This window comes from Eschrichtius robustus, chromosome 4 (genome assembly GCF_028021215.1).
Source record: "Eschrichtius robustus isolate mEscRob2 chromosome 4, mEscRob2.pri, whole genome shotgun sequence".
Classification (NCBI taxonomy): Eukaryota; Metazoa; Chordata; class Mammalia; order Artiodactyla; family Eschrichtiidae; genus Eschrichtius; species Eschrichtius robustus.
The window spans coordinates 43,872,912-43,891,602 of record NC_090827.1 but is presented as its reverse complement, the minus strand read 5'-3'; the positions used below and the strand labels follow the sequence as shown (position 1 = coordinate 43,891,602).

Sequence of the window (18,691 nt, the reverse complement as noted above, 5' to 3'; positions counted from 1 at the left end):
AGCAATAAGAAGCTTGGTGTCACGACACGTCTCGAACACCTTTACAGAGCTAATCAACACTGCTGCCAATACTCTGGGCTCCACCTAGGGTACCTTTATTTCTCATCAACCCAAAGCACAATAAAGAAGGGCCAGGGCTTCCCTGGTGGCGCAGTGGTTGAGAATCTGCCTGCCAATGCAGGGGACACGGGTTCGAGCCCTGGTCTGGGAAGATCCCACACGCCGCGCAGCGGCTGGGCCCGTGAGCCACAATTACTGAGCCTGCGCGTCTGGAGCCTGTGCTCCGCAACAAGAGACGCCGCGATAGTGAGAGGCCCACGCACCGTGATGAAGAGTGGCCCCCGCTTGCCACAACTAGAGAAAGCCCTCGCACAGAAACGAAGACCCAACACAGCCATAAATAAATAAATAAATAAATTTAAAATAAAAGAAGGGCCAAACAGCCAAAACGCCAGCTTGTCTCTTAAGACCTAAGTTGGGTTTCCAGCGACAAAATACCCAAGTCTCTCTCTTGCTCACAGCACTACCTTCTCTCTTGTCTAAAATAAGCTTCTCCGAGTCTTTTATACACTTTTTAACCATGTGGTAATTTCCGTGGGCAAGTCTTCCTGAGCTGTTGAATCTGCCTCACTCTTTCTTCAGAGCACCCACCTGACTGCATGACTCCATAGTTACTTCCCTGTTAAATACTGTGACAAGTGTGTAAGTAATCAGCCAGGCCACCGAGTGCCCTGTGGAAGGACGCCAGCTGAGAGTCGGACTTTCGGTGCTGAGTTTAGCCACTTCTCCTCAAGGCATCCCTAAGTCTAACATAACCAACACTGAGGTTCTGGCACTGGATGACCACATTTACAGAACACACCCAAGCTCTCCAGACTTCAATTCCCCATTTTTGTTTCTGGAATATCAACATTAATGAAGTGGTCTGCCTGTTTTTGTTCTAAATTAACCTTCAAAATACACCTGGAATTATAAAAAGTTGGTTCAAATATATCTTTCCATATAAAGATACAAATTAGCACAAGCCTAATCACTCCAGAGTATGTAAAAAAATATATCCAGGGAAAGTAAAAATTTCAGTGAAAATCAGAATTAAGATTCTGATCCTATTATACTATTTTTCTAATTGATTTCAATTGAGGGCTAACTAATTATGTAAGTGTCAAAAGCTTTGCTAGAAATTTCACAACCTAAAAAAAATCTGAAAGGGGTTTTGTGGCTTAACCCTTTTAAACAGGGTTCTTGTTTAAAAGCTTGTATTCTAAGGCCAACACCTAAATTATGAGCCCTATTACAGTCAAAGGAAATTCACTTCACACTGTCAGGACCACGAAGACCATGACTGAACGTGTTCACTGCACCCCTCTCGGGGCCACATGACCCTGTAGAAGGTTCCACAGGGCACACAGAGATAGAGCTAATAACCCATTCTCATTAAAAACATGCCAACTGCAGTAACCCAGTTTAAAAACTACAACCCCTAATCCTAGTACCAGTACTGTGGTTTCAACGGCAAATATGGTTTGTGTGCCTGGATATGAAGAGCACGTGAAGCATGACAAGCAATCAATTTAAAAGACTTAAAAACAGGAGGGTGCATCCCTTCATTTAGCAGCTCCTCTCCTAGGTGTTAGGTAGTGGATTAGGTGCCGGGGGGTCAGTTGACTGAGACTCAGACAGGTGGGTGGGCATCCTGAGAAAGGCAATTTTAAACAGAGGAGTGAACGTCCGGGCCGGCAGAACTGCCATGGTGCGTGTGGAGCAGGACGGATGGAGTTAGTCGGGTGAGAGGTGTGCCAGGGAAGAGAAGAGTGTCTCGGCAAAGAGAGAGGGAGAGAGGCCGTGCATAAGGGGAAGCGAGGCTGGAGAGGTGGTCTCTGTGCCATGCTCAGAAGGTAAGGCTGCTTGCAAGAGGAATGACGGGCAAGGATGCACATGCTTTAGATACATCACTTGGGTAGCAACCTGGAGAGCCGACTGGGGTAGCTGTAAAACCAAGGCAGGAGACCATGTGAAGAAGATGCAGCCAGACCTGGTGCCCCGCTGGGGACGAGGCGTATGAGAGGAGGCGAGGGGCGTCCTGATTTCTGACTTATGCAAATGAATGCACGGGGCACCGGCCAGCAGAGGGGGCGGGGCTATGCCAGGGGAGCAGCCGAAGGGGAGGTCGGAGAGGGCCATGGGGGAGGCCGGGAACCTGAGGGGACTGAGCCCAGGAGCTCAGTTCAGGACACACTGACGGGGCGGCACCGGAAAGCAGAGGAGAGCTTGCTGGGCAACTGCACAGGTGCGACCCCTGGGCAGAAGGTACCACCGAGTTCAAGTTCCTTCTCTCTCTTTAAAATCCCAAGAGAGCAGGTGCCATCACCCAGGGAAACGACAGGTGGGAAGAGAGGAGCACCCAGGACAGAGCCCTGGGGAGGCAAGTTCAGGTTAAAAATGCCTGATCCTATCAACACGTAAGGAACTTCAACGTTGTGCTAAAAACACAGCTTTCGATTTCTGAAGAAAAACAAAGAAAAGTGGAAAGTAGTTCCCTTCCCCATGGGGGCTCTGAGATAACTCACTGCCAGAAGGAAGCTCCCTGAAGATTAAGTCGCTTCTGTCTGCAATTACATCTTTCAGTATGTTGCTGAAAGGTTAACGAGATTTTCTTCATGTTCTGACGAAAACGGTTTCAGAACACATGTTGCTGCTACTACCAATCAGACAAAAGTACATTAAAAGAAAAACAGAACAAAAAAAACCTTCCACAGACACCCCCTGGCTGGTCAGTATTTATGATTTTTACCTAATCATTTTAAAGGCAGAATTAATATACTATTCATACTTTGCCAACGCTTAAACTTTTCACATTCTAACAAATATACCCCAAAAAGGCCTTTTGGAGATGCGTCCAGAGAGCCAGACCAGCTTCCCAGAGAGTGTCAGTTCTAGGAAGAGCTGAAGTCAGCTTGCTCTCCTTTGCTCCCGTCACTGAATCCCCAACAGCAATCTTTCTTTCTCAGCAGAGGAACAGATTACTGCTGACATTTGAGAACACCCAGGAGAAAAATGGGGATGGAGAGGAGAGAGGGGAGAACGTTTTTCAAATACTGCTTTTCTGGCTTTCAACCAAGTACAATTACATAGCATTCACAGAAGATGAAGTCAAGATAATATAAACAAAATCTTCAATGAGGCCAATTACCCTAAAAGCTTTCCCAAACTCTGTTTGAGATCACAGGCAAGCTGCTCTAGAACCCTGCGCCCCAGAATCTACAGTGGTCCAGCCAGGACCCCGCCTTGGCCAGTATGGGGGGAAACACAGAGCCCCCTTCACTGCCCAGACTCTCTCCAGTGACAGAGGTCAGTGCCACTGACACTTTTCCTAGGACTACACTTTTCCTAGGACGTACTGAGACTCTGTTTTATGGTCAAATCTATTTCCCAAGTTAGTAGCTGTCCCTCTACAGGGGTTCTCTCAGAGACAGAGCATTCATTTTGTGGAATTCATATGTGCTGCCTGTACTGACTTCAAGTTCACCTTAATATCATTAAGGTTAGTGCAGCAGGGTAGTAATTAAAATGAAAATCACAAAAATGTTTGAAAAATGTGTAAGAAGATACTAATGACTTCATAAATAAGGTTAAGAATAAATGGCATTTAGGGCAAACCTAGTATTGGCCTATAACCCAAAGTATAAAATAAATATCCATGACGTAAATAAATAACTGAATAAACCAATAAATGAGAGAGAAGAGACAAATCTTCCATACAGAGGAATTCTAAATAATTTATGGAGGTAGAGCTTATTCCACTTAATGACTTCCCTCCAAAGAGTGTAGTATGGAAAAAGGTAAGAAAAGAAGAACTTTAGTGGAGAGAGCTAACAAACAGTACCTCAGCCAGGTGGTCAAGGTCAGCATCAAAGTGTTAAGTCACACTGACAGTCGATACCCTTGATATATGAGGAGAATGGCAACTTATAACTGCGGTCTTCCTCCCCCAAACCCATAACCTCAACCTAACCATTAGGAAAAACCTCAGACAACCCCAAATTGAAGGATGAACTCCTCAAAACTGCCACGGTTTCGAAAACAAGGGAAGTCTGACAAACTGTCACAACCAAGAGGGTCCTGAGACATGACAACTAAATGTGGTCGCCTGGATAGGATCGTGGGACAGAGAACGTTAGGGAAAAACCAGGGAAATCCGAATAAAGCGTGGAGTTTAGTTCACCGTAATGTACACATGTTGGTTTCCTAGTTGTGACCAATGTACCATAGTAACATAAGGCATTAACACTGGGATAAACTGTGTGAAGGGTAAATGGGAATTCTCTGTACCATCTTTACAGCTTTTCCGTAAATCTAAATCTATGCTAAAGCAAAAGGCCTAATTTAAAAGTAGCAAGAGATTCTATGAGCTTTGAAGGTATTAAAATCTTCATTTTTTAAAAATCCCAACTGCACAGTAGAAGGTAAACGAACAGTAAGTACTTAGGTGACTGACTGACCCATCACAGGACATTAGACTCAGAGAGAATTCATTCATTAGACTCAGAGAGAACACCAGAAGCTACATTTTCAGAAAATGGACACAAAGGTTTTCTGGTTGCAGCATCCAATCTTCATCATCATCTTGCCTTTACACAAAAGGCAAAAAACCTCAACAACAACAACAACAAAAAACCCAAGAGGCTTGGAAGTCCAGCTAAAAGGAAAGCGACTAGGGATAAAATAACAGCAAAACACTGGAATATTTGATATTGAGAAGATTAAAACATATAAGTCAGGGTGGACCAAACTGTGAGTTTTGAAATCATTTCAGTAGTGGCAACCAGCATTTTTTTAACAAAAGAAAATGAAATAGAAAATTTCCGTGGTTGTGAAGGCTACACAACAATGTGAATGTACTTAATGCCACAGAACTGCACACTTAAAAGTGGCTAAAATGGTAAATGTTATGTATATTTCGCCACAATTTTAAAAAAATGAAACAGAAAATACAGTACACCACAGGCAGCAAAGGTAAGCGCTATTTTATAAATAAATAAATAAACACACATGTACATATTCATACATCCACATACATTGCCTGTGGGTAATAAGAAATCATGATATAAAATGTGACTTTCATCTGAGTCACTGTCCAAAAGTTTGAACGCCACTGACTCAATTCCCCCTCACCTCTACACCCTCACTCTGGTCGTCTGTGTCAAAAGAGCACGAAGGGGACTTCCCTGCTGGTGCAGTGGATAAGACTCCGTGCTCCCAATGCAGGGGGCCCAGGTTCGATTCCTGGTCAGGGAACTAGATCCCGCATGCATGCCGCAACTAAGGAGCCCACGAGCCACAACTAAGACCCGGTGCAACCAAATAAATAATATTTTAAAAAAAAAAGAGCGTGAAGGATAAAATCTACTTCACACCTTTAAGTGTGACAGGAAATGCGTGAAAAGAAACTAGTTCTTATTAATAAGAAAGAAGAGAAGGACACCTCTGAAAGAGGAAAACCAATGCAAAGGCACACAGGACAATGCCCCTGGAGATGCAGCCCGGCCTTCCTAGCGCCACACTCACCTCAACTGCCTACCTGCATCTTCCCGGGACAGGATGTGTCCCATCAAGTCTGAGATTCCTAAAACAACCAAGGAGCGCTCCTGACCGCCCTCTCGCTAGACCTTTCCCACCACCGTCATCATCACCCCAGATGCTCCAGCCAAATCCGAGCAGCCCTCCATGGTTCCTCTTTCTCTCACTCTCCACAACTGAGTCAAACCTAATTCATCTCAGAACTTTCCACGTGCCTCTGTCCGCACCACCTTCAACAGGAACCAGCGTCAGCATTCCTCAGCTCTTCTTGCTCCCAGACACTCAGATAGGATTGTGACAAACTTTGAACTCTGCCCCGTATATTTAAGTAATCCCAACGTTTAAAATGCTGTACTACTGAATCACTTTGCTGTACAGCAGAAATTAACACACTGTAAGTCAACTATACTTCAATTAAAAAAATAAATTAAAAAAACATACATATAAGTCAAGGAGAAAAAAAATTTTTTATGTTATACTATGAATTTGAATGTTTGCAAAGAATGCAATTTCTGGCCTATTATAAATATTGGAATTTTTAATAAAACTCACTTTTTAAAATATATTCAAAGGAATCTAAATACCGTATAACGATATCCATCATTATTCATTTTTAAAAATATACAGATAGGCTTTCCTATATTGCTGGATATTCCCTCAAAGAATTTTAACCTAATATAGCTTTATGTTCAAAGCCTTTTTCAACAAAACTATGGGTATAAATTGAGATTTGGGGGTTTTTTAAATATCCTGTGACCACAGGGTCTAAGTGTCAATTTTTTTTCTTCTGAATTATCATAATTTTTATTACCACACAACTGATCTAACAAATTTTACAAATTTTGATAGGTAATTAAACATAAGAGTTCAAATTTTATTGAAAATGCATCCTTTAATGAAATTTGTGGAACTTTTTCCCCCCTAATTGGTTTATATGACTATTACTGCTAGAATGAGACAGGGTTAATTAGCATCAATTTAATCTTATTTTCCTTGTCCCTTTTTTTTTTTCATGTAAACACTGAAAAAGCTTGTTCACATAAATAGATGTGAATGGAAGGGGCTTTGTTACAGCACTGACCCTATACGCTGTACACTCCCTCAGCATTTTATCCACAAATCACTTTTTGATGGTCTAACAACTGACAATTTGATTGGATTCTCCAACATTATAGAGTAAAGATTTGAAAACCACCAAAGTTACTAATGAATTCGTCATCCAGAATTAAATCACTTTCTCCTAACCAATACCAATACTTCAAATTGTCCCTTTGCCCAAGATGAAGCACAAAGCAGGATCGGGGCCCGGAAAGAGGTCTGCCTTTGTTTGGCAAAGTGGAGAAGTGAGACTGCGAAAGAAGAGATGGAAAAGGAGAACTTGCGACCTCAGACAGATCAGTTTTAGGAGAATATATGGATGTTGAGGATCTAGAAGCCGATTCTCTGAAAGTTATCCCCACGCCCACGTACCGCTTAGAGTCTTCAGGTACCTCCAAGGGACCAGATATCCCAGTCTGACAACAACTAACCAAGAGTGCCCCGTGACCAAAGCATTCCCTTAAAAAAATGTAATTTACATCTTTTGATTTGCTGGCCCCTGCTTAAAATCTTTTAACAACTCATCCCACACTTAAAGAAGTTAAAAACGAACCTCCTCACTATGGCCTCTAAGGTCCTACCTCATCTCACTATCCTACGAAACCACACTGGCCTTCTCCACGTCCCTGGATTGCCACCAGTGCTTCCCACCACAGGCCCCTTGCACCTGCCATTACCTCTGCTTGCCGCCTGGCTGCTCCCACACAGCCTCCAGACTTGAGCTCCAACGTCACCTCCAACCACCTAAGCATGCTATCCATCTCATTATTCTCTACCACAGCAACTGAATTCTTGGTAGTTCCTATTGTAAGCATAACTATTTTGTTTTGTTTACAGTAATGTCTGACTTCCCTACTACACGCAAACAGGTCTTGTTCAGTGTTTTACGTCCAGCACCCAGCACACTGCCTGATGCTCAACAGATGTCTGTAAACAGGATGGTGTATGCACGCCATGGGAAAGTGAAGTTAGTGGGGGCGTGTTTTCACAGCTTTCTGTGCAACCTTATTTTAAAACAAAGCCATATTCATTATTAGAGAGTATAGATACCCCAAATGCCAAAGAGAAAGGTAAATCACAGATAATGTTAAATACATGAACACAGACATATCCCAAGACTTCAGACAGCATCCAAAGTGGGCAGAGAAACTTAGCATGGATTTGCTCCCATTTTTTTCCTTACCTCTGTTCTTGAGACTGCTCCTCCATATCTTCTTCAGAATCACCCTATTGAGAAAGAACACGCTTTAACAGTTGTTTCAAAGAAACACAAAATTTCCCAAAAAACAAAAACAGTTCTTCAAATCCCACAGGGGTGATGAACTTGTCTATAACAGTGTCTGGCACACAGCAGGCACTCAATAAATACTTATTGAAAAAAAGAATGACACTAGAATGGCACCACTGAAAGCCAGAAACTCCCAAGTGATCCCTTAGATGTTCACTGTAAGTAAACATTCTACCTGTTTAAAATCGCCACCAAAACACAGTCTCAAAATTGGTTTGACATCACTCCTCTCTCCAAGAGCCGTTTTTTGGTGTTTAAGTTTAATCGCACAAGGTAAAATTTAATGATAATTAAAATCCCCAAACATAAAGAATCCCCTAAATGAGCACCTGATAGATTTTGACTTATAAGTGGCATAAATATCTCACTCAAATGCGCTTCCAAAATCTTCTCTGAGACCTACCATGCCATACTGTGACCAGAAGTCACATACCAGGTGGGTAAAAAGAGAAGGTGCTTGCAACAGAAGCAAAAGGGCAGATCCAATTAAACGCCGCCTCGGCACTCGCCCAGCACCCGTGCTCGTGGCATGGCTCTGTCCTCTCCCGAAGCTGCACCACTGGCTGCGGAAACACCCACCCTTCCTGCGCCTCCAGCTCCCCCAGCCCGAGGCTCTCCTGGTCGCCCTGCCCCCCATCCTCCTGGGCCCAGACCCCGCTTCACTAACGCCCTCTGACTGTTAACCCACTCTTGGAGCCACAGGGCCCCAATCCCTATCTGCAGCCCCAGCTTCTCACTCTATCACACATGGAGATAAACACCAACCTTCCCACAGGAGCCAAGGCTCGGGCAGGTTAGGTCAGACCCCGCAGTACGTGCAGGACCACTTAACCCACAGCTGCGGCCCAAACGCCAAACACCTCCAGGCTCTACGCACTGTCTCCCCAGAAACAACGACACCAGACTTCTCAACGCCAGGGGTCCCTGACAAGGGCCTCCTTGTGTCGAAGAGGCCGTCACACTCCCTGCCCCTGGGCAAACCTGAGAGTTGTCCTACACTGCTCTCCTGCCGTCACCTCCAAACATGAAGATCTATCCACTCATCAGAAATACAGCTCAGACCTGTCCTTCTCCATCCCTCCTGCCGGCAAATCGGCCCAAGCCATCAGCACCCCAGGCCAGCACTACCACTGCTGACGGGCTTTTCACTCTGTTTAAGACTGCTGCCTTTCCAGGAGGTGGAGAAAAGGGAGCCTTCATCCACTGCTGGCAGGAATGTAAACTGGTGCAGCCACGGTGGAAAACAGTATAGAGGTTTCTCAAAAAACTAAAAATAGAGCTACCATATGACCTAGCAATTCCACTCCTGGGTATATATCGGAAAAAAAAAAACCAAGAACACTAAATCGAAAAGATACATGCACCCCAATGGTCACAGCAGCACTATTCCCAATAGCCAAGATATGGACGCAGCCCAAGTGCCCATCAACAGATGAACGGATAAAGAAGATGTGATACACATACACACACACACAAACACACACACACTGGAATACTACTCAGCCATAAAAAGAATGAAATTTTGCCATTTGCAGCAACATGGACAGACCTGGAGGGTATTATACTTAATGAAATAAATCAGAGAAACACAAATACTATATTATATCACTTACATGAGGAATCTAAAAAAATACACCAAGCTAGTGAATGAAACAAAAAAGAAACAGACTTACCGATATAGAGAACAAACTAGTAGTCACCAGGGGGAGAGGCAAGATAGGGGTAGGGGACTAAGAGACACAAACTACTGTGTATAAAATAAATAAACTACAAGGATATATTGCACAGTACAGGGAATATAGCCAATATTTTATAATAACTATAAATGGAGGATCACCTTTAAAAATTGTGAATCACTATGTTGTACACCCAAAATTTATCTAATATTGTACATCAATTACACCCCAATTAAAAAAAAAAATTTTTAAAGATTGCTGCCTTCAACCCGGCCTGTGTGCCACTGTGAGACCAATCTTTTTCAACATCAGTCGTTACTTAGGGACCCAGCAGTCAAGGTCACCGTGTTAATCTCTGCTCAAGAGCCAACCTCCAAGCTCCTGAACCTGGAATTGAGCAACCGTCACTTGACCTTGACACACCCATCCCAATCTCTACAGCCACACTTCAGCAGGGCTCTGGCTCCCATTCAAAGCATAAAACACACCTCCCCTGTGAGGCTCTGGGCTAATGCAGGTCTCTAAGCGGCCCCTCTCTCCCCAAAGCCTTAACAGACCCTCCAATACACACTGCTCCTCTCTCCCTCCTCTCCGTTCCTACATTTCAGCACTTGGATCCAGCTTTATCTACCCAACAACACCGAGCTCTCAAAGGGCGGGGACCAAACCCCGTAATTTCTCCCCACTCCCTCTTGGCAGTGCCTCGGGACCTTGCTAGCTATTCTAATTCTCTCACAGCTTTCAGAGGCTGGCTCAAATACCAAATACAGGCCTCCTCAAAGAGACCTACCTTGACCTCTTGAATTAAAACTGCAACTCCCATCACCCAAATCTTCCTCCAATCTGCCACCATATAGCATTGATGCCCTTCTAACAAACTGCATAACTTATAATTTATTCTATTTCTTACTTATTATCTATATGCCTCCATTAACTGCCAGCTCCACAAGGGCAGTGATTTTCTTTTTTTGTTCCCCATGACATCCCCAGTACCTAAAACAGTGCTCAGCCCACAGCACATGCTCCATAAATGTCTGCAGGGCTAATCTAGGTGTTTCTTAAATACTAGTGGGTATCGCCCCACACCTGTGAGATGGCTATCATCAAAAAGACAAAAGATAACAAAGGTCGGTGAGGATGTGGAGAAAAGGCAGCCCTCATGCACTGCTGGTGGGATTGTAATCTGGTGCAGCCACTATAGCAAACAGTACAGAGGTTCCTCAAAAAATTAAAAATAGAACTACCATATGACCCAGCAATTCCACCTCTGGGTATTTATCCAAAGAAACCTGAAACACTAACTTGAAAAGATATATATACACCTATGTTCACTGAAGCATTATTTATAATAGCCAACACACAGAAGCAACCTAAGTGTCCACTGATAGATGAATGGATAAAGAAGATGTGGCATGTATATACACTGGAATATTACTCAGCTATAAAAAAGAATGAAATCTTGCCATCTGTGACAACATGAATAGACTTGGAGGGCATTATGCTAAGTGAAATGAGTCACACAGAGAAAGACAAATACCATATGACCTCACTTACTTGTGGAATCTTAAACAAAAGAAAACAGAACAGAACACCAAGTTCATAGATACAGAGAACAGATTGGTAGTTCCCAGAGGCAGAGGTGGGGAGTGGGCAAAATGGATGAAGAGTGTCAGAATGTACCAACTTCCATTTATAAAATAAATAAGGCATGGGGGATGTAATACACAGCATAGTGACTACAGTTAATAATAGTGTACTGCATTATTTGAAATTTGCTAAGAGTAGATCTTTTTTTTTTTTTTTGAGAGTAAATCTTGAAAGTTCTCATCACAAGAAAAAAAAATTTTTGTAACTATGTATGGTAATGGATCTTAACTAGACTTACTGTGGTGATTATTTTGCAAAGCTCCAAATATAGAATTATTATGCTGTGCACCTGAAATTAATATAACACTATATGTGAGTAATAGCTCAATAAAAATTTTTCCAATAAAAAAATTTTAAATACCAGTAGATATAACTATTTTTAAAACTTCATTTGGACTTCTCTGGTGGCGCAGTGGTTAAGAATCCCCCTGCCAATGCAGGGGACACGGGTTCGAGCCCTGGTCCGGGAAGACCCCTCATGACGCGGAGCAACTAAACCCATGTTCCACAACTACTGAAGCCCGTGCGTCTAGAGCCCGTGCTCTGCAACAAGAGAAGCCACCGCAATGAGAAGCCCGTGCACTGCAATGAACAGTAGCCCCCTCTTGCCGCAACTAGAGAAAGCCCGCACACAGCAACAAAGACCCAGTGCAGCCAAAAATAAATTAATTAATTAATTAAAAACAAAAATTTCATTAAGCAAACTTTCCCAATTCAAAACATAACATGAAATTACTTCTCTCAGACACAGGCACCTTATCACCTCCATACTACCTTCCTGGTCAGACTGTGCTAAAACTCATACAGTAGCAAAGTGCCCAAAAGCTTGGGCTCTGGAGCTAAACACCTCCTGGGTTCAAATCCCACCACTGCTGTGCATATTCTTATTGCCTTGGGCAAGTTACTTACCCTCTGTGTGCCTCGATTTCCTCATCTGAAATCAGCTCACAATACTTCATAGCTTTTAGGATCTTAATATGAATTAAGATTCGTAGAGGGCTAAACAATGCTAGAAGTATTCAACCCATGTTGGTTATTCTTTTTCTATGTTAATAGTGGAATTTGATTCAACCAAAAAGAAATTTCTATGACAAAAAGACTTCCAAATGCTAGTCAATGCTTCCCAGCCTGGGGCGAGAGACTATTACCTCACACGGTACCTGAGATACTCATTGTGCCACTTCCTGTTTCACTTTCTACCAATTTCTGATATCTACACGCTCAGGCTTAAGTAGGCAAAATAAACAAGATGCGGGATTTTTCAAGGCAGAAACGTTCTTATTCATCACTGTACCACAGGGGCCTATCTGGGCCAGGCCCGGGCCAGCTGTTTGCTCGATGGACTAACAAGGCCAGGATCGCACAGCTTCCCCATCCCATCCCAGACCAACATGCTTCTGCATCAGGAAACAGCTCCTACTCAGCACCGATGTCCACGTCCCAAACCCAACCACGGCCCTTAGGAGTGAGGCTTCTCACCCCAGTAAAGTCTGAATGGACTAAATGAACAAACTGTAGATTGCCCTTCTTGCTCCTAGAACTGATACAGAAAAGTGATTATTAAACAGTAATAGGAACTCAACGCCTAAGGCATTCCACCTGCCATCTTCAGGAGTGGCTAACTTCATGAATAGGGGAACTGGACAAGACACTGAGCACTGCCTCTCCTCCACCAGGAATAACCCCTGAAGGCCTACCGCACGCACAACATCGTGGCCACAACGGGGCACCCGAGCATAGACACCCAAACCCTCTTAAGGGGAGCCAGTTAGGGCAACAAGGCACACAAGACAAAGGAAAAAACCCAGACACTCGAGAAACTCAAAGGGGAGGAGAAATGGAGACAGTGCCACGGACAAGCTAGGGGTCAGGAAGGACTGATCTTGGACAAACGGCAGGGCAATAGCATTTGTGCTTTCATTCAACAGATCCATGTTGGGCCTGCATGGTCAAGGGGCAGGTGAGTGTCCCAGAGGACTGAGCGGAGCTGCAGACAAGGTCACACTGCAAAAGGCCCCGAGGGCCACAGTGGCTCACAGGGAGTCATGGAAGTTTCTGACCTTGAAGGCGGAGTAAGAAGGTGCACAAAGCAGTACCTTGCACACAGGCAATCACTTCTTGACAATAAAACATTTGACGAAAACATTTGTTTGGCTTCTGTAACGTCACCACTCTGGAGTCAGTGTGGTGAAGCATGAATGAAGTAGAGCCAGAGAAGAAAAATCCTGTAAATCTAAGAATAAAATTACATGTTTTTTTCTTCCTTCTCATTATCACCATGGATCAAGTTTTAATGTTCTTAGACCAAAACATTTTACAACATAAAAGAGTGTATAACAAAAAGATATGAATAATGTAACTTATCTATGCAACTGCTGGGCACATGATAGTACTGAGTTATCTGCACTGGTTCAGCCCCTTCAAAGCAGGAAAGCTGTTCCATGCTCTCCAGTGACCAAATCTAGGGGTCAGATGAGATACTGCCAAAAAAACATGTAACCTGTATTAAGCGCTTACTAAATTCAAGGCACTCAATCCTCACAAAATCCTCTGAGATTGGCACCACTATTAACCCCATTTTGCAGATGAAGAAACCAAGGATAGAGCGGTGAAAAGCGATGGGGCCCTGAGTCGAATCCTGGAAGCCCGGCCAGAGGGATTTATAAGGCTGGCAGTTTATAACAATTCAATTATTATATCTGGTTTTACTAATGATGCATTATTCAAGTTCTTGGTCACTTAAGAGACCCATTAAAAAAAGAAAAAGAAAAAAAAAGGCCCAACCTATAGAAAACATGTCCAAAATAGATAACTGTATAAATAATGAGTGTTGGCAAATGTTAGTATTCAATTTTTTAATGGCACATCTTCGGACGCTCCTGTTTCACTGATCATTGACAAATCTTAGCTTCTGAAGCCAGCTTTTAAGTCTTCCTGAAAGGAACCCAACTTACAAAGTAGGCAGAAAACCCTCAAATTTACATAACAGCTATAAATATTCTCTTTTCAACAGACTCCCTGACACACATGAGGGAACTTTTTCTGAAAAAATTCAAAATACTTTGAAAAGAATTCCCTAAAAATAACTCTCTTCAGAACTCTCTGCAGTTTACACACACACACACACACACACACACACACACACACACACACGTGCAGTTTAGATAGATATGCAGCTTAGATAAATATAGACAGACAGACCCATATCTATCCTCACCCCCACCGAGGTACATGTAGGGTAAAACAGTCTCTAAAAAATACACATATAGATGGAGTATTTAGAAAATGATTTTGAGTATCAGTTTCACTTTCATTATAGCTTTGATTAAAAGAGCTTAGGTATAAATGCTTCTATAGTGAGTATTCCAGAGAACAGCTTCTAAAATTCTAACATTTTTTACCAAAACAAACTGTATTATACATATAAACAAAACCAGAAATTAAGATTTACATAAAATTACTCTTGAGCCTATAAATAAAATCATTCATCATATCAGGGGCTTTGACATTTCCATCTCTGAGCACAGATGCTGTGCACTAGTGCTGTGCACTAATGCTGTAACAAATGAAAGTCTATCATTTCCTTTCCTTTCAGTCTGGGTAGGCTTCCTACACTAACCAGGAAGAGGTAGAGGGTACGATTGAGTAAAAATGCAAAAATGTATAGATATACACCAGTGCTTCTCAACCGGGGCAATTCTGCTCCCCAGGGACATCTGGCAAGGTCTGGAGACATTTTTAGCTGTCACAACTTGCAGGGAGGGAGGAGTGACTGCCACTGGCATCTAGTGGGTAGAGGCAGAGATGCTCCCAGGACAGCCCCCCACAATAAAGAATTCTCCAGCCCAAAATGTCACTAACGCCTCTGCTGAAAACTCTTGATATACACAAATATGACTATACTGCATTTGTGAAAAGTCAATATGCCAAATGTTAAGCATGGTTCTCTCAGCAGGAGTTGAGTGATTTCTATTTCGTTCTTTTCATCTTTCTGCATTTTTTTTAACACTACACATCTGCCCTTTACAATCAGGGGAAAAAATCTATTTAGGAATAAACTTTTAAGAGGACAGACTATTTGCTCCCCATCCTGATGGGGCTTTTTCTCCAAGGACTGGTCTCATTCAGCCTGCTGGCCTTCAGGGAAGGTCCAGTACATTTTTCCTCTAAAAAAATCACCTCTCCACCTTGAAGCTGTTATTCATTAGCCCTGGTTAAAATGAATATTCCAAATATCTCAAAACCAGCCCTCTAAATGCTCCACATAGGAGGAAGAACACTGAAATGTAAAACTGCACAGCCTCGCCAGTGAAGTTATAGCTACACATCCTGTTTTCTAAACAGCCACAAGAGACAACATAGAATTAAGTGCTGCCACCAATGTGAGAAGTCATGAACATCTTAAAAATTACTGGCACACAAGCTGACTATTCCCTTACAATTCAAACCACTCCCCCACCCATCCAAAACATGCATTTGGGGTCACTACTGTCGCTGATGAAAAACAGTCAACAATATATTTAAATGTGTACATCTGCAGTCAATGAGAAATTCTCCTAAAAGTTAAATCTTGAACACAAAGGCTTTGTAGTACTCTATCTATTGAAGCCGTAAATCTGATGATGCCAGATTCCCAACAAATCATTAGTAATGATTTTTCCATATGCAATCATTATATCACACGGGGGTGGGGGGGGGGGGGATCCGAAACCTGAAATTCAAGTTCTTAACAAGAGGGTGTATTCTAACACAAATTAAAGGCACTTGGACAAAACTCAAGATTACAATCCTTTAAAGTCACATCTTCATCCCAAAGCTACTTAACGCCAACGGCAAGGACCACTCACTAACATTTCTGAAATCAATATTCCATCCTCCCGTGGTCCTCAGGCACACAGCACGGCTCACGGAGAGATCAGGGCACGGGTCCCTCGCCCACCCCGGACCACTGGCGGCCAAGGGGCCCGCCCTTCCCCTCTGCACCGCCGCCGCCGGCCGCAGCCCTGCTGAGATGGCCTCGGCTCCCACCTCCTGAACTTGGGGACGGCGTGACTCACGCCCTGTCACATGGCGCGGGAGGAGGCCGGGCAGGCCACCGTGGCCAGGTGTTCAGGCTCGGCCCGACCGTTTATTTGCCTTGCAAAGTGGCCCGAGCGCCGGTGCTGCCATGGGGGCCGGCGGCCTCCGGGCCTCTCCTCCCTTGCACCCCCGCAGCCGCCCTGTCACCTGGCCGTCCTCACCTGAGTGGGCAGCAGCAGTTCCCCTTCCTCCGCCTGCCACAGCTCCACCACGTTCGGCAAGGGCTCGATCGCTGCACCAACACCAAAAAACACACCGCGTTTTTAATGCACGGAAAAGAAACGCTTCCTGTTTCCCGATTGTCCCCCCGTGCACCCGCCTCACCAAAACAAGCCTCCCTTCCCTTCTAGAAGCCGAGGCCACCCGAGGAGCGAGCCGAAGATCGGAACACAATGGACTGGGTGCGAGCCGGTGGCCCCTCGGACGTGCGGGCTCGGGGGCTCTAGCGCTGGGGGGACGGAGAGGAGAAGCCACCCCGCGGGACCCTGCGCTCCGCATCCCGCAGCAGCTGGGACGGGCATGTGCGGGACGCGGCCCGGGCGGCCAGGCTAGGGGAACAAAGCTGCAGGAAGCCGGGCCGCGGCGGGGCCCCAGCGCGCGCCACACAAAGCGGGGGCTGAGCCCGGGGCGCCCGGGGCCCGCGCACAAAGGTTCCGAGGCGCGCGCGGCTAGCGGTCCGCGCCGCGGTCCCCGAGCCCCGCGACTTCCCAGCTTTCGGTTGGCGGGGGGCGGAGGGTGCCGGAGGGGACGCCACGGTAAGCAAAGGGTACCAGCCCGGAATTGCAACCGCTTTTCTTCCTCCTTTCCCGTTCCTCCCCTCGCCCTCTTATAGCTTTCAGCAGTTCCCTCAAAAGAAAGGGGGGGGCGGGGTGGAGAGGGAAGCCAGCGGAGAGGCGCCAGGCTGACCTTGTCCCTGAGCCCCTCCCGGCCGACAGCAGGGCAGGAGGACCTGGAAGACGCCCAGCAGGAGGTTCACGGCCGCGGCGGTGAGGCAGTAGCAGCCCGGCTGCGGGCGTCGGAGCCCCGCCATGCTGCTGCTCGCGCTGCTCTGCGCTGCTCGCCGCGCTCGCCTCTCGCTAGCTGGCGCCCCGGCCTCCTCGCCCCGGGCCCGCCCCCGCGCCGCCTGCCCCGCCCCGCCCCGCCCCGCCCCGCGCCGCGTCGCCGCCGCCCCCGCCGCCGCCGCCGCCGTCGCCACCGCCGCCGCAGCTGCTGCAGGCCAGCCTCGGGCGCGCCGCTCGCTCCGCGCGTGTGCGCCACAGATAGGGAGGGATGGAGCGCGGCGGGGCGCGGGGAACGTGGACAATGCGAAGGCCGCGGCCGCCGCCCCGCCCGGCTCGGAGCACATGGCTGCGGGCCCGCCCCGCGGCGCCCTGCGGCTGCCCCCCCACGAGGCTGCGGGGCCCGGGCACGTTCCGCGGGCGTGACAGGGGCGCCAAGAGCCGGCGGGAGGGGCTCCCGGGCCACTCTCTCCAAGAACTTTGGGGTGGTTTCCGCTTTGTTTGGGCACGCGGGCCACGATCGGGTTATTACCCACAGGGGCAGGGGCGGCGATGGGAGTGAGGAGTCGCCCAGCGAGAGGCCCCAGACAGGGTATTAGTGGAAATACTGCAGTGGTTGTCAAGAAAGGCGAGTGCAGCCACATGGCTACTGCCAGTTCTGCAGCGAGGATATCCGGTGGCTGCAAAGTCTGTAATTTAGAATTAAAAAGAGCTCTCCCAAGACCCGAGAGGCTGACCTCAGCGCCGCGTGGCGGTGGTGGGCCCGGCACCCTCTGTGGAGACGGTCCAGTTTGTGACAGGTGGGGAAGCCTCTTCCTAGGGGGTTTAGAGCTTTAAAGACCCTGCACACACTCCTTTCGGACTCCTATTGCAAAATTTAGTCAGCCTCTTCTGAAACCTAGTTGGGGTCAAGGACGTGGTGAGTTGCTGTCTCTGACATTCACGGGGTAATATAAGTGATACTTGGAAATACATTTTTTGATGCCTATAACTAAAAAGTACGTCTATGATCTGAGATCTCTTTTAAGTTAATATCATGCCTTTGCCAACAGTATCAGGAGCAAGGTGTTTTCGGGGATCTATTTGCGCGACCTGGAAGTACTGGCAATCTTAAGATATTTTTAGTTAATTTGCTGCTTCCAGAGTAGCTTGTATGAAATTCAGAGAATATGAGCCATGTAGAATGAAGAGGGGAAGTGACCGTGGCACACCTGTCTGCTTACATTGATCCTCTATTTAATTGCTTCTGGTGCCTTAGAGTCTAGACAATGGCAAAGCAGTGGTCGAATAGCAGGACAGATGTGGAGAAGGACTAAATCAATTATGGA

At 45.8% G+C, this 18,691-nt stretch overlaps 1 protein-coding gene across 2 annotated transcripts in view; it reads right to left on the bottom strand.

Annotated features, from left to right (window-relative positions):
• Nucleotides 1-17,441, bottom strand: part of TMEM131L (transmembrane 131 like) — a 157,651-nt gene extending 140,210 nt beyond the window's left edge. Inside the window, exons 1-3 of one of the 2 annotated variants that reach the window (XM_068542651.1) lie at nt 17,272-17,441; nt 16,527-16,597; nt 7,859-7,902 (exon numbers count right to left, since the gene is read on the bottom strand). In XM_068542651.1, the coding sequence (XP_068398752.1) occupies nt 7,859-7,902; nt 16,527-16,597; nt 17,272-17,395 (239 nt within the window). In that variant the 5' untranslated portion in view covers nt 17,396-17,441. Of the gene's footprint in view, nt 1-7,858; nt 7,903-16,526; nt 16,598-16,689; nt 16,738-17,271 lie in introns of those variants that run through there. The other variant, XM_068542652.1, reaches the window with a different exon arrangement.
• Between the last annotated feature and the right edge of the window lie 1,250 nt (nt 17,442-18,691).